Source organism: Caretta caretta, chromosome 4 (assembly GCF_965140235.1).
Source record: "Caretta caretta isolate rCarCar2 chromosome 4, rCarCar1.hap1, whole genome shotgun sequence".
Lineage (NCBI taxonomy): Eukaryota > Metazoa > Chordata > Testudines > Cheloniidae > Caretta > Caretta caretta.
This window is the reverse complement of record NC_134209.1, coordinates 53,164,738-53,178,727: the sequence shown is the minus strand read 5'-3', so window position 1 is coordinate 53,178,727 and position 13,990 is coordinate 53,164,738. Positions and strand designations below refer to the sequence as shown.

Here is a 13,990-nt window from a genome sequence, read left to right as displayed (position 1 = left end):
CTGAGGAACAGTGGGGGGTGGGGGAATAAACATGGGGAAATAGTTTTATTTTGTGTAATGACCAATCCACTCCCAGTCTTTATTCAAGCCTAAGTTAATTTTATACAGTTTGCAAATTAATTCCAATTCAGCAGTCTCTCGTTGCAGTCTGTTTTTGAAGTTTTTTTGTCGAAGAATTGCAACTTTTAGGTCTGTAATCGAGTGACCAAAGAGATTGAAGTGTTCTCCGACTGATTTTTGAATGTTATAATTCTTGACGTCTGGTTTGTGTCCATTTATTCTTTTACGTAGAGACTGTCCAGTTTGACCAATGTACACGGCAAAGGGGCATTGCTGGCACATATCACATTGGTAGATGTGCAGGTGAATGAGCCTCTGATAGTGTGGCTGATGCGATTAGGCCCTATGATGGTGTCCCCTGAATAGATATGTGCACACAGTTGGCTATGGGCTTTGTTGCAAGGATAGGTTCTTGGGTCAGTGGTTCTGTTTTGTTCCAGTGTGTATGGTAACATCCACTGTTTTATGTTCTCTGTGTATATAAATCTCCTCACTGTATTTTCCACTGAATGCATCCAATGAAGTGAGCTGTAGCTCACGAAAGCTTATGCTCAAATAACTTTGTTAGTCTCTAAGGTGCCACAAGTACTCCTTTTCTCATCACAGTTATGTTGATCTGAATGAATGCCTTAATATAATGGGTGAATGTTTGAAAACTACTGGCCAAAAGCCATTATATAAAACTATGACATACAAAGGATTTTCTTACACATTTAGAGCACGATTTTTGAAGGGGCCTTAATTTGGCTTTCTTTTTTATGTCCACAATTTTATTCCTTCCTGCAAGTAACTGCGCATGCAGCCAGTAGGTAGATGTCTATAGGCATGAGCAAAATATTGCTCAGTTATCTGCTGACATAAACTACAGGTTCAAAAAGTAGTCCAGGTTTTAAAAGTCAGACCCTCAATATCAAAAAATGTATCGTGGCAAGAATATTACATGTAAAAAAAGATCATATAGTTCACTTCAGAGTGGAAAGGAACCTAGTTAAAATCTTCCATTGTTAGAAACACACCAGTAAAGATGTGTATGCTATTTTAAAATGCACATTGTTACAAATATCAGAAATGCATCTTGCACTCTTCAGAAACATTTTAAATAACTGGTGTTAGACTATGAAAATTAAGTATCATCTTTAAGAACTAAGTGCCCCTGGTAGTGAAAGAAAAGACTCGCACTGGGTTTTGGAACCAGCTCTGGTAGCATATTAGTATGCTAAAAACAAACAACAACAAAAAAGGTGGGTATTGATACCTAATATCATCTGATGTTTTCTAAAAACATGTGCTTTAATCATCCTGTTACAAACAATGTTAAAATTAGGCTCCACATTTACAAACAGACATGTCACTATTATGAAGTCATGATTCTTTTATTCACATTTTATTTACCAGCCACAACTTACATTGTGGATAACTGACTTTCACATCCTTTCTATTAGAGGCAGGGACACAAAGTCCTACTGCTCTTTGCCCCTACAAAAGAGATGCTACTAGGAAGAGAAACTAACAAATTGAAAGAAAGAACGAAAGAACGAAAGAACGAAAGAAAGAAGACGTACACAAATCCGTACTCATATTGGAGGTGTTCCAGTAGTTTGGTCATAGAAGGAACTAGATAAACTAGCATTAAAACAGTCATAGAAGCCAGCACTAAGCTAACACTAAAAGAGTTATAGGATTATTCTTACTACTGTCGAGTTAATTCATTATTTATTTAAATGAAAGGTGTTTGTTTTTTAATTATTTGATTTTCTAGTTTATTGGTAATAAAACTTGCCTGGTACACACGTCTTGACATTGTAACCTTTTGTACAGTCAACAGAAAGTCAATTAAAATGAATAAAACATTACAATTAACATTTAAATGACTTTCCGCCCAAAAGAAATGCATAAATCAATGAAATTACACATACACAAAGACTTCCAACAATATTGTAGTATCATTACTAGGTCAGCCGTTCAGCGGGAATGCTTCCATTATATTCTTAATGGCTGGTCAGTTGTAATGTCTTGATAGCACCGAATCTATATGGTTGACCATCAGATGCTAGGAAAAGTACTTATGCGCAGTAGAGTTTTTCAAAGTTCTTTCCTTTCCCTTTTATTTTTGTAAAATTAAAACCCATGGTAACAAGTAATGGTGACAGTAGCTAGATTCAGCCATAGAGTAGGCAAACACTTTGAAAGCTTCCCCAGCTTAAGGATACAGCCACCTTTGCCTAACACAGTGGTTAGTCTGTAAACTTTGGATCTGGCTTTGGATTTTGGACATTTCCATAGTTCAAAGCTGTTTGGATCTGAAATTGTGGTTTCAAACACTTCCCTACCAAAGAGCCTTGACCATGGGCTAAAGTGATAGGACTTTTAGGACCAACGTGATAGCCCAGTCTCTGTGTCAAGTCAGTGTGTAACATCTTTGCTGAGAATGACAAAAAGGATGCTAATTAATACCAAACTATGGGTTGTGATATTTTTATCTGTACAACTGCTCATTAAAAGATGGACTGAGAGCATCTACTCATTTCACAGAGTCCTCAGGTGACAGCAACTTTGGGAGTAACTCACAACTATGATACTTCCTGAATATACTGTGGGGGAGGAGAAGGGCAAGACTGTACTAGAAAAAACCTGATTTGCACTTCTTGCTCAGGTGAAATTCTCATTACAGTTGTTCACGATCAGGTCAAAATATGTTCATAAAATGGTATTATTTAATATTCTTGTTTCAAATAAGAAACATTCTCTTACCTCATCAGCATCCATGGCTGTCAGCTGCATTATTTTAGATCCATCTCCTATATTCTCTTCTACAGTTAGATCAAGCATGTCTGTTGGGAATATGGGTGGGTTGTCATTGATATCTTGAAGTGTTATTTCCACCTATGATGCAAGAAAAAAGAAGAGTTTCATGAGTGCTGTATCTGTCAGACGTTGATTAAACAAGAGTGTTGCAAATCCCCTAACTTTGAAAAAAATCAGGTAAACTATGCCTAATCAGAAGAATCAGAACATTCCCAATAACAATAGCAACAACAGAAAAAGCCCTTAAGGCAATTAAAATTCCATGTTGTTATGGAATCCTCATAGGAAAGCCTCTAACATGAATAATGTTCGTTTGACTTGTTGATAGCAACTGATTTTAAATGGTCTTAGTCTACTTTATATTGGACTAGGTCCACTGATCAACTGTCATTGTAATCCTCAATGTTGGCCCCTGGAGGATAGCTGCCAAGACCTGGAGAAGAAGATCATTCATCCATTAAATGCTGCCTGATATAAAGATGAGGTGGTGTAAAATTCCCACTGAAATGTTTACATATTGGCAATTCTCAGTTCTCCGGAAGGAAAAATTCCCTTGCATTTTATATCCAACAGCATTCTGTTCTGCCCATCCCCCCCACAAGATTCTCTTATAATTGCAAGCACAAATTCCTCACTCCCTGCCTATTCACATCTACACAAATCTTATTTTAATATGTTGTGTTTATATACTTCACAAATATTAATGGTAGCGTCTGAAAGATTGGCCAAGGTTATTTACTCATTGTTCTATGTAAGTAAGATTGTTTAGTTCTCATAGGATTTCTGATGCTGAAATTCAAAGTTTTAGGGCTTGCTTTTTCCACTGTTCACTGGGTACTGCTTGCTAAGGTTCCGATAAAGAAAGAGAGGACAACAGCTGTTTTATATCTATAGTGAAAGTAAATGCTTCCCACAGGGCTCAAAACATTAAGTGGTCACCAGAATCTGAAGACCACCAAGGAGAAAACTGAGTACCTGGGGCAGGACTGTCTTTATTGTCTTTTTTTACAAACAGGGAAAGGTAGATAGGTAAGCTAGACAGAAAGAGAAACAAAGAAATTGATAACTTAAAAGAAAAAGTAGATATGAAGAATAACTGTACTTTAGTACCTCCCTTTCCCATTGCTCACAAGGGATTTCCCCACACTTGATTGAGAACATATGGCTTAACCTGGTCTGGGTATAATCAGTGCAGACATTTGAGCTCCACTGTCTGTGGTTTCTACGAGCTCTAGTCAACTACTAGAATTTCTTCTTATACTCTGCTATCACCTAACACAAAGGCAACCAATGGCAGAATCAGTTTTATTTGATCAGGAGAATGAGCACCTCAATGGTAGGAGTTTGGTTCTGTGAGGAATAAATAGTTTTTGCCAATATACCCAGGGGCACCAGAATGGGGGGGTAGGAGGCTTACTGGCTGTAAGGGCAAGTGCGGGGAGGAGAGGCAGTGGCGAGTGAACAGGGAGTGGGGCGTCGGAAGAAGGGGAAGTGTAGGGGTGGGATCTTGGGAGAAGGGGTGGGACAGGGGCAGGGCCATGGTTCAGGCACCAGTGGACTCCCCACTTTTACGGAGCTTCTGCCATTCCTTAATCTACCCCATGCTCTGTATCTATCTGTGGCCTTATGGTCACTTAATCTGAACAAGAGTCTTCCCAACTCAGTTCATCTGTATTTATTTGATCTTGTTTCTTATTGTGTCTCTCCCCAACCTTACCTCTACGTCAGTTTCAACTGCCTAATTGTCCATTCCGCCCATAAATACCTTCATGCATACATGTCACTGGCAAATTTCAGTTTTCAAAACTGTAACTGTAGGTTTTTGAAAAAAAAACTCAGAAAACTATCTAAGGACCTCATTCTACAGGGTGCTGAGAGCAATCAGTTCCCATTAGCTTCAATGAAGTAAGGATATTCCGTTCCTCAGTGGACTGGGCCCTGTATAAGCAAACTACTTTTGTTTTTAAACACTTGTTTATGTATGCTTTAGAATTTTTAAAATCTTGCTTGAAAGCTTGTTTATAATAATTCTTAGAAAGTCTGAAGTTTAAAAATTATTTTATTCACCAGTATTTATTTGCTTTCAGATCTGTGTACACGGTGGTTTGTTATTGTAGGGTTGTTCATGAGTGTTGAGCTGCTGGCATTTTTGTATGTAATTACAGAAGAGAACTGAGTCATTTTTATTACTAATAATAAACATTGCATGAACACTGTAGGGAAGCACTTGTTAAAAGTGTAGGTCAAATGTTGGACCTGTCAGCTTTGAGTGTCTTTTATAGAAGGCCATAATTAATTAATTTAGATTATATTTAATTTCTTTGTATATTTATTACCAGCATTGTATAGATATCTCCCAGGATGAGACCTCGTATGCTAAACCTCTACGAGGAAGCTTTTGTTGCCAGATTTAAACCTCTGAAAATAAGAGTTTGTAATAAATCTTTAATATGCTGACCCAACACTAATTATAGTGTCACAAACAATGACTCTAATTAAACAGCCAGAGAGATTCGTTTTCAAAGAATTAAATTGTCTGAGAGGTTCATTTTCAAAGAGACTGAGGCAGTATTATGACAATTACTCACAGAATGAGAAGGGAGTTAGTAAGAAATGGAAAATGAAGGATTGTTATATTTTATACCTGCCAGTCAAGTCATGGCCCTTGAACTGGCACAGGTGAAGCATGCTGTTGTCCTACTGAAACTATTAAATTTCACCAGCTACGGCTTGAAGGTACGGCAGCTGTGCAGCTTTGCAATTTATTTATTAATGCTACATATATCATGCACGGCTAATGTTTCAGCTGCAGGTGACATTTCACCACCAGAACACATTTTCACAGTGAGTGACTGTCCTTTGTAATATCAAAAATGTTTGTCAACTTTTGGCTGTCTTCTGGCTAATGACTTTGCATTGCAGAGATCCCTGATCCCAATATAGCTATTATCTACACAACATGCAATAGCAAGTGGGAGGGAACACAAATAGTTAGAATTGTGGGGAACAAAGTTAATTAATACAAGGACAGTTCAGCTCACTGGCATTCAGGATTATTAAAAAGAAGGGACATAAGATCCATAAGTCATTCGGGATCTTATCCTGAAAATTCAGTGCAACAAATAAATAGAACAGCCATATTTCATACTGACATACAGCAGACATGACAAAGCAGTGGACATGTTGTTCCTTGACTTTAGCAAAGCTTTTGACACGGTCTCCCACAGTATTCTTGCCAGCACGTTAAAGAAGTATGGGCTGGATGAATGGACTATAAGGTGGATAGAAAGTTGGCTAGATTGTCAGGCTCAACATGTAGTGATCAATGGCTCCATGTCTAGTTGGCAGCCAGTATCAAGTGGAGTGCCCCAAGGGTCGGTCCTCGGGCCGATTTTGCTCAATATCTTCATAAATGATCTGGAGGATGGTGTGAATTGCACCCTCAGCAAGTTTGCAGATGACACTAAACTGGGTAGATACGCTGGAGGGTAGGGATAGGATACAAAGGGCCCTAGACAAATTAGAGGATTGGGCCAAAAGAAATCTGATGAGGTTCAACAAGGACAAGTGCAGAGTCCTGCACTTAGGATGGAAGAATCCCAGGCACCGCTACAGACTAGGGACCGAATGGCTCGGCAGCAGTTCTGCAGAAAAGGACCTAGGGGTTACAGTGGACGAGAAGCTGGATATGAGTCAACAGTGTGCCCTTGTTGCCAAGAAGCCCAATGGCATTTTGGGATGTATAAGTAGGGGCATTGCCAGCAGATCGAGGGACGTGATCATTCCCCTCTATTCGACACTGGTGAGGCCTCATCTGGAGTACTGTGTCCAGTTTTGGGCCCCACACTTCAAGAAGGATGTGGATAAATTGGAGAGAGTCCAGCGAAGGGCAACAAAAATGATTAGGGGTCTGGAACACATGAGTTATGAGGAGAGGCTGAGGGAGCTGGGATTGTTTAGCCTGCAGAAGAGAAGAATGAGGGGGGATTTGATAGCTGCTTTCAACTACCTGAAAGGGGGTTCCAAAGAGGATGGATCGAGACTGTTCTCAGTGATAGCAGATGACAGGACAAGGAGTAATGGTCTCAAGTTGCAGTGGGGGAGGTTTAGGTTGGATATTAGAAAAAGGTTTTTCACTATGAGGGTGGTGAAACACTGGAATGCGTTACTTAGGGAGGTGGTGGAATCTCCTTCCTTAGATATTTTTAAGCTCAGGCTTGACAAAGCCCTGGCTGGGATGATTTAGTTGGGGATTGGTCCTGCTTTGAGCAGGGGGTTGGACTAGATGACCTCCTGAGGTCCCTGCCAACCCTGATATTCTATGATTTTAAAATGCAGGAACAGAGCGAGCTCACAATGAAACAAAAAAGATCAATGCAATATTTTTAGATGTGATTGTAAAAGCAATATTATGATGTTTTTATCTGCGGTCTACCAAGACTGATATACTGGGTCTATTTTTATGATTTATTTGTGGGTATTCCTAATTAGCCAGCCCTGTAGACAGTTGTAGTAGAAATTAAAGGTAACTAACAAGCACTAACCTACACACTGGACTGCAAACTGAAAGAACATTGGCATATGCCCATTAAAACTGATGTCACTGAAGCAAGGTACCTAAGAGAAGAACAGAAACTATTATTTCCTCACACACGCTCCCCACAACACAAACTGTCAGTTGCTTTGTTCTGTACCTTAGGGCCCATTTAATAACAAATACATTCAAATAGTATTTCTGCCTGTATTGGTCCTTAAGAGCTAGTACTTAGTCTTCTATTTGGAGCTACTGGGAAATATAGCGAGGGGGCGTGGCCTCCCTCAGAGACAGATGTTGGGATAACTGGAAGCCCCCCCCCGGTGGGCAGCTGGGACAGGAACTGGAAGTATAAAAGGCCAGCCCTCCAGCTCAGTTGGACAGGAGCAGGACATCCCTCACCCACTGCTGGAGCTCAGACCGGACAGCAACTGCTGCAGCGCCCGAGATGTGTAGGGACTACCAGAGCGGCTGGTCGCCCGTGACATCGAGAAGTTGCTGGGGCTGCCATTATCTGTTTACCCCAGCGAGATGGATGACGACCCACGGACCCCCCCATCGAACGGGTGTGTAGAAGGTAGCCCAGGAGAGCTGTGTTGCGGCTGGATTTCTCCGCTGACCCAATGGCAGACCACTCTGCCACTGTTAGGATCCTGGTCTGGGATTCAGCGGAGTCTTTTGGGCCTGTGTCCTTCTACCCCTGCTACCTCACCCCGGGGTGGCAGCCTACCCACCACAGGCCAAGAGGACTGCATTTGTTGGCAGTCCGCCAGAGCCAGGGCCCCCGACTGTTTGCTGCCCCGCTCTGTTTGAGGGCCTGGGCTGAGAGGCTCACTATTGCTCTGTCCTGAGTACAGACCGGAGCTTCCTGACTTTGCTGCCCCACCCTGTTTGAAGGCCGGAATAATAGACTTGTTACTGCACTGTCCTGACTATAGGCCACAGTCTCCTGACTTTGCTGCCCTGCCCTGCCTGAGGGCCAGGGCGAACAGACTCATTATTCTTCTGACCTAAATACCAGCCAGAGCCACCTAACTGCTTGCTGCATCGCCCTGCCGGAGCACTGGGGATTATGGACACTGCTGCTTAACCCTGACTGAAAGCTAGAGCCCCCGAACTGTTCAGTGCCCTGTCTGCTTGGAGGCTCGGGGCTCCTAGACCGGGGCTCCTAGACTCATTACTGGCTTATCCCGCAGAGTGGCAGAGACCCCGATGCATATTCCCACTAAACTGTGCTCTTCCAGAGGACTTGTAGCAAGGGGGTGTGGCCTCCCTACCAGATGGACGGAGGGACAGCTGCGACCACCTTACAGGAAATTAACAACTATTTAGGAGATACAAAATGAACGTAATAGATTCAATACTTCCACAAGCTGCCGCATGAGGACAGACACTCATTGGGCAGTTGTGCCCACCAACTTTTTATAGTGTCCCAGTTTGAAGAGGTATGGGTAGTTCAGTGAATGACTTCAGTATTTATTATTTATACATTTATTGAGCAGATGGAGGGCAGGGAGGAAATACCATTCCAGATCAGATATCTAAGCCAATACGTATCCTTCCTGAATAAACTACTTTTCCCTTTCCTAGATATTCACCAACTTATATTTGCTGAAAATGATCTTCCAGGTTTTATGATCTACCTCACAGGTTCCCCAAATATTAGATTTGTATCATGGTTACCTGTGTCACAAGCTGCCTATTCACAACAAAATAAAATCCCGATTCTGGAATCTTTGGGTGCAATCTTGGTCCCACTGAAGTCTATGCAAAACTTGCATTGCTTTCAGTGGGGCCAGGATGACAACCCCTGTGGACCTTAGCATCCCATTTATTTCAACAAGAGGTTTAGCGTACAAGGATTGCAATACAGAGTCATAATACCAGAACCAAAACTTGTTATTGTCAGTTGACTAAGAACCTGAATAGATTACTATGGGGGTAGGGGATGAAAAAGAATAGCCTGATTGATCTCTACTTTTCCATGACACTTTCCTCCTCACAAATGCACAGCCATTTCTTGCAAAACACTTAAAATCCAAGTATGTCTTTAGGATTCTGGAGAATGAAGTTTGTTTTCTTATTATGCAACATATCTGTTCTTAAGACAATACAATAATATCATAGTTCGGGCCTCATGCAAATATTTTTACTTGTTTAGTCCGTTGAACTCAATGGTACTATTTACATAAGTAAGGGCTGCATGATTAAGAAAACATATTTATTAGAAAAGAAATTAGTAACAACAAAAAGTCTGTTAGTAAAACTACTGAGTTCAATTAACAGGATAAACTGCACCCTCTACACTTGTAATTAACAATTTCCACAGACTCAAGAGTTGTTAACATTCTTACACTAATGCAAGAAACCTGCTCCTACAGCAGAATTTTCATCTATCCTCAAAATCTCCGGGCCAATCTGCTTGCTATGACAGCCTATGGCTTTGGATACTTTCAAAGCAGGGGAAATATTAATTAACTTGAACTAGTTAGGATTATTATTTACTGTTCAAATTAATCTCTTATGTTTTTTCTATAAACAAATCCACATTATATTATGCCTTGGGGGAATAAGTAAATTTAAGTTTGCTAGAATGAGGTAAGACAGCATTCAGTTCAAATTTACTTTCCTTGTTTTGTTTTTGTTGTTGTTGTTGGGTTTTTTTAAATACAAATATGAGAGTAAGAATTCTTTTCTCCAGCCAAACAACTTCAGGTCTAATTACACATAAATAATCAAACTGAGAGCTTACTTCACAAAGCAATCAATCAGACACTATTTAAATAAGTAATCAGTTAGGGGTTGAATCTGAACTCATTGAAGTCAGTAGCAAAACTCCCATTGAATTCAATGGTTCGGAAAGAGGCCTTTACTCAGAACAAAGCATGAAATGCCACCTTTCTGGTTAAACTGTGTTGTTTCTCAGGAAAGCACATTTCTTCCCAAGCTACCAGTTGCAAGTGTGAAGGCTACAGCAATCTTTAACTTCCTCTGTAATGATGCTTCCTAAGCAGGGCTGGCCTTACCATGAGGCGAACTGAGGCAACAGCTTCAGGTGGCAGACTGGGGGTGGGGCGCCACTAGGACCCAGAGTGTAGAAAATTGTCTGCTGCTGGGGCATATGTATTCTCTCTGCTCTAGGTGCACAGAGATGGTGGAGTTATGTGCTGGAGGAAGGAGGGCACAAGAGACATAACAGGCAGGCAGGAGAAAAGATGAGTGGGAATAAAAAAAAGCAGCAGGAGCTGCAGGGAGAGAGAGGAGAGAGCCTCTTATGTAGCTCTCTAGTATCCCCAGGAGCCTGGACTGATTAACACCAGCTTCTCAGGGAGCTTCCCTTTTCCTGCTGCTTCCCTGAACTGACTTGAGGAGAACAGGCAGTCAACTGAAGGAGTAGGAGCCAGTTAGGCCCTTATGACGCTGATATCTTCCCTCAAACTCAGGCCCTGCTACCAGCCTGCTTATTTGTCCCCTTTAATTGAGTGCTGAGAGCCACTATAGCTGGCACAGAACAGCAGTCATGAGTGAAAGAAGGGCAGCATGCAAAAAAAGAAAGCAAGCAAAGGAAACTTTTCTATCTAAGCAGGAAGAAGCTCTCCTAAGATATATAGACACAAATGTTCACAGTGAACTTTCCGGCCCCAGTGAGGACGTGAGTGGTGAGAAGATGCCTGATCTTCCAGTTAGTCAGAGTGCAGGTGACCTGGCAGAGACTACAGTATCCATATCTCCATCTCAAATGGATCTAACCATGCACATTCCTGAAGAAAAGTGTAGATCAGAGAAGAGTGTGGTGGAGGCACAAGAAACACCTGCTGCTGAGCTTAGTTCCTTAAGTCTAGATGATCCAGGACTGTGGACCCACTTGAGAGGTAGCCTGAGGGACTTCCTTGTACAGCATGGGCCACAGCAAGTAAAAAACTTCATGTTCCCCAAAGGCAATGAAAATAGAAGCTTCCATCCAACACATTACTGGTGTGAAATCCCCAATGGTGACAAAATAGAGAGGCCATGGATTATGTACTCAAAAGCCCAGAATGCTGCATACTGTTTTTGTTGCAAACTCTTCCAGTCTAATGTTCCAGCCACATTGGGTTCCACAGGATCAAAGGACTGGAAAAATCTGGCATGCCATGAGAAGGCAGCAAATCACCAGAGAGCATTTCATAGGTGGAAAGAGCTTGAGATGAGACTAAGGTTAAAGGCCACCACAGATGATCAGCATCAAGAGAAAATTGCCTCAGAGTCTCTTTACTGGCAAAATTTTCTGAAAAGGCTTATTGCCATTGTGAGAATGCTTGCTACCCTAAACCTAGCACTGCCTGGCACTTCAGATCAGCTGTATGTGCCAAGCAATGGAAACTTCCTTAAAACTGTGGAGCTGATGGCTGAGTTTGATGCTGGACTCCAGGAACATATAAGAAGAGTCACCATCCAAGAAATGTATACCCACCACTACCTTGGAAAAACAATTCAAAATGAGATCATACAGTTACTGTCAACAAAAGTCAAACAGAAGATTGTTGCAGATCTGAAGTCAGCAAGATATTACTCAGTTATTCAGATTGTACATCTGACATCAGCCATTCAGAACAAATTACTTTAATGGTGTATTTTGTAACAACAGAACCTAGTGAAAATGTCCCTGCAATGGTGACCATCAGAGAGCATTTTCTAGAATTTATTGACATTGATGATACTACAGGAGCTGGTATGACAAATGTGCTTCTTAAAAAGCTGGAAGATACGGGAATTGCGAGAGCTGACATGAGCGGTCAGGGCTACGATAAAAGTGCCAACAAGAGAGGAAAGACAAGAGGAGCGCAGACACAGATCTGAGAGTTAAACCCTCGAGCTTATTTTGTCCCATGCAGTTCTCATTCATTGAACTTGGTGGTCAGTGATGCAGCATCAGCTTCTAGAGAGGCTGCTGAATTTTTTAATGTAATTCAAAGTATCTATGTATTTTTCTCTGCATCAACTAATCGATGGCAAATTTTGAAGCAACATCTGGGAACATCCTCTCTGACACTGAAACAACTGAGTGCCACACTATGGGAAAGTCAAGTGGAGGCGATAAAGCCTATCAAACATCAAACTGGGAAGATAGATGATGTCATAGTTGCCATTATGGAGGATAATGCTATGACAGGAACTGTTTGTGGGAGAACAGTGGCAGAGGGAAATGGAATCACCAGAAACATACATAACTTCAAATTTCTGTGTGGCTTAGTGTTGTGGCATGACATACTGTTTGAAATAAATGTTGTAAGCAAGAGACTCCAAGGTGTTGACCTTGATATATCTGGAGCAATGGAACAACTGGACAAAGCAAAGTCATACCTACAGTCTTACCAGTCAGATGAGGGATTTCAGAACGTTCTGAAGAGTGCACAGAAGTTGGCAGAGGAACTTCACACTGAAGCTATTTTCCCACCCATTCAAGAATACAAGAGTCACTGAAGAAGACAACATTTTGATTATGAGGCACGGGATAATCCCATAAGAGACCCCAAACAACAATTCAAAGTTGAATTCTTTAACCAGGTGCTAGATTCTTTAACCAGGTGCTAGTATATTTGGGATGTTGTATGATATTCCCAAACTCCTCACTAAACCTGAAGAAGACCTACACCAGCAATGCAAGGCACTAGATACAGTGTTGACACATGAAGACATGCGCGATATTGATGCAAGTGATTTAGGTGATCAACTGAATACATTTCAGCAGGATCAACTCCAAAGGCTCTTCTGGAATATATGTGCACAAATAAGATGACCACCCTCTTTCCAAATGCTTTTGTTGCTCTGCGCATACTTCTAACACTTCCTGTAACAGTTGCCAGTGGAGAACACAGCTTCTCCAAGCTGAAGTTAATAAAAACACATCTATGCTCCACAATGACACAGGAGAGGCTGGTCGGTCTTGCAATCATCTCAATAGACCATGAGCTGGCCCAGACTGTGGACCTTCAGCAAGAAGCAGTTCAAATCTTTGCAACCAAGAAGGCACGGAAAGCACCATTTTGATTATTCAAACAGATAAAAATGCCAATGTTTACTATGCAGACAAAAAAAGTTACATTTGCTGTTCAGGTGTGTGAAAGTTAAGTTTCAGAGTAACAGCCGTGTTAGTCTGTATTTGCAAAAAGAAAAGGAGTACTTGTGGCACCTTAGAGACTAACCAATTTATTTGAGCATAAGCTTTCGTGAGCTCCAAAGTGAGCTGTAGCTCACGAAAGCTTATGCTCAAATAAATTGGTTAGTCTCAAAGGTGCCACAAGTACTCCTTTTCTTTTTTTGAAAGATAAGTGTTACTTAAAATTTTTGAACAAGGCATTTTAAGTTGTTAATTCTCCTTTATTGGGGTAGGTAGCAGAGCAGTCCCATGAGAGGAGTAGAACAGGAAGAAGGCAGAATTGAGACCTTTCAAAGTTTTGGCCCAAGCGGGGGGCATAGGGGCATCATTTGAACTCCCCGCCTCAGGTGCCAAAATGTTGTGGGCCGGCCCTGTTCCTAAGCAGCAATAGTGTCTCACTTGATGTATGACTGTGTCATTCACTGGAACGTTGCATGTCTTCCCAGAATTCC

At 41.4% G+C, this 13,990-nt stretch overlaps 1 protein-coding gene across 1 annotated transcript in view; it reads right to left on the bottom strand.

The window, feature by feature from the left end:
- Positions 1 to 13,990, bottom strand: part of FAT4 (FAT atypical cadherin 4) — a 224,037-nt gene that overhangs the window by 100,165 nt on the left and 109,882 nt on the right. Inside the window, exon 2 of the mRNA XM_048847280.2 lies at positions 2,812 to 2,943. Coding sequence (XP_048703237.2) covers positions 2,812 to 2,943 — 132 coding nt within the window. The remainder of the gene's footprint in view (positions 1 to 2,811; positions 2,944 to 13,990) is intronic.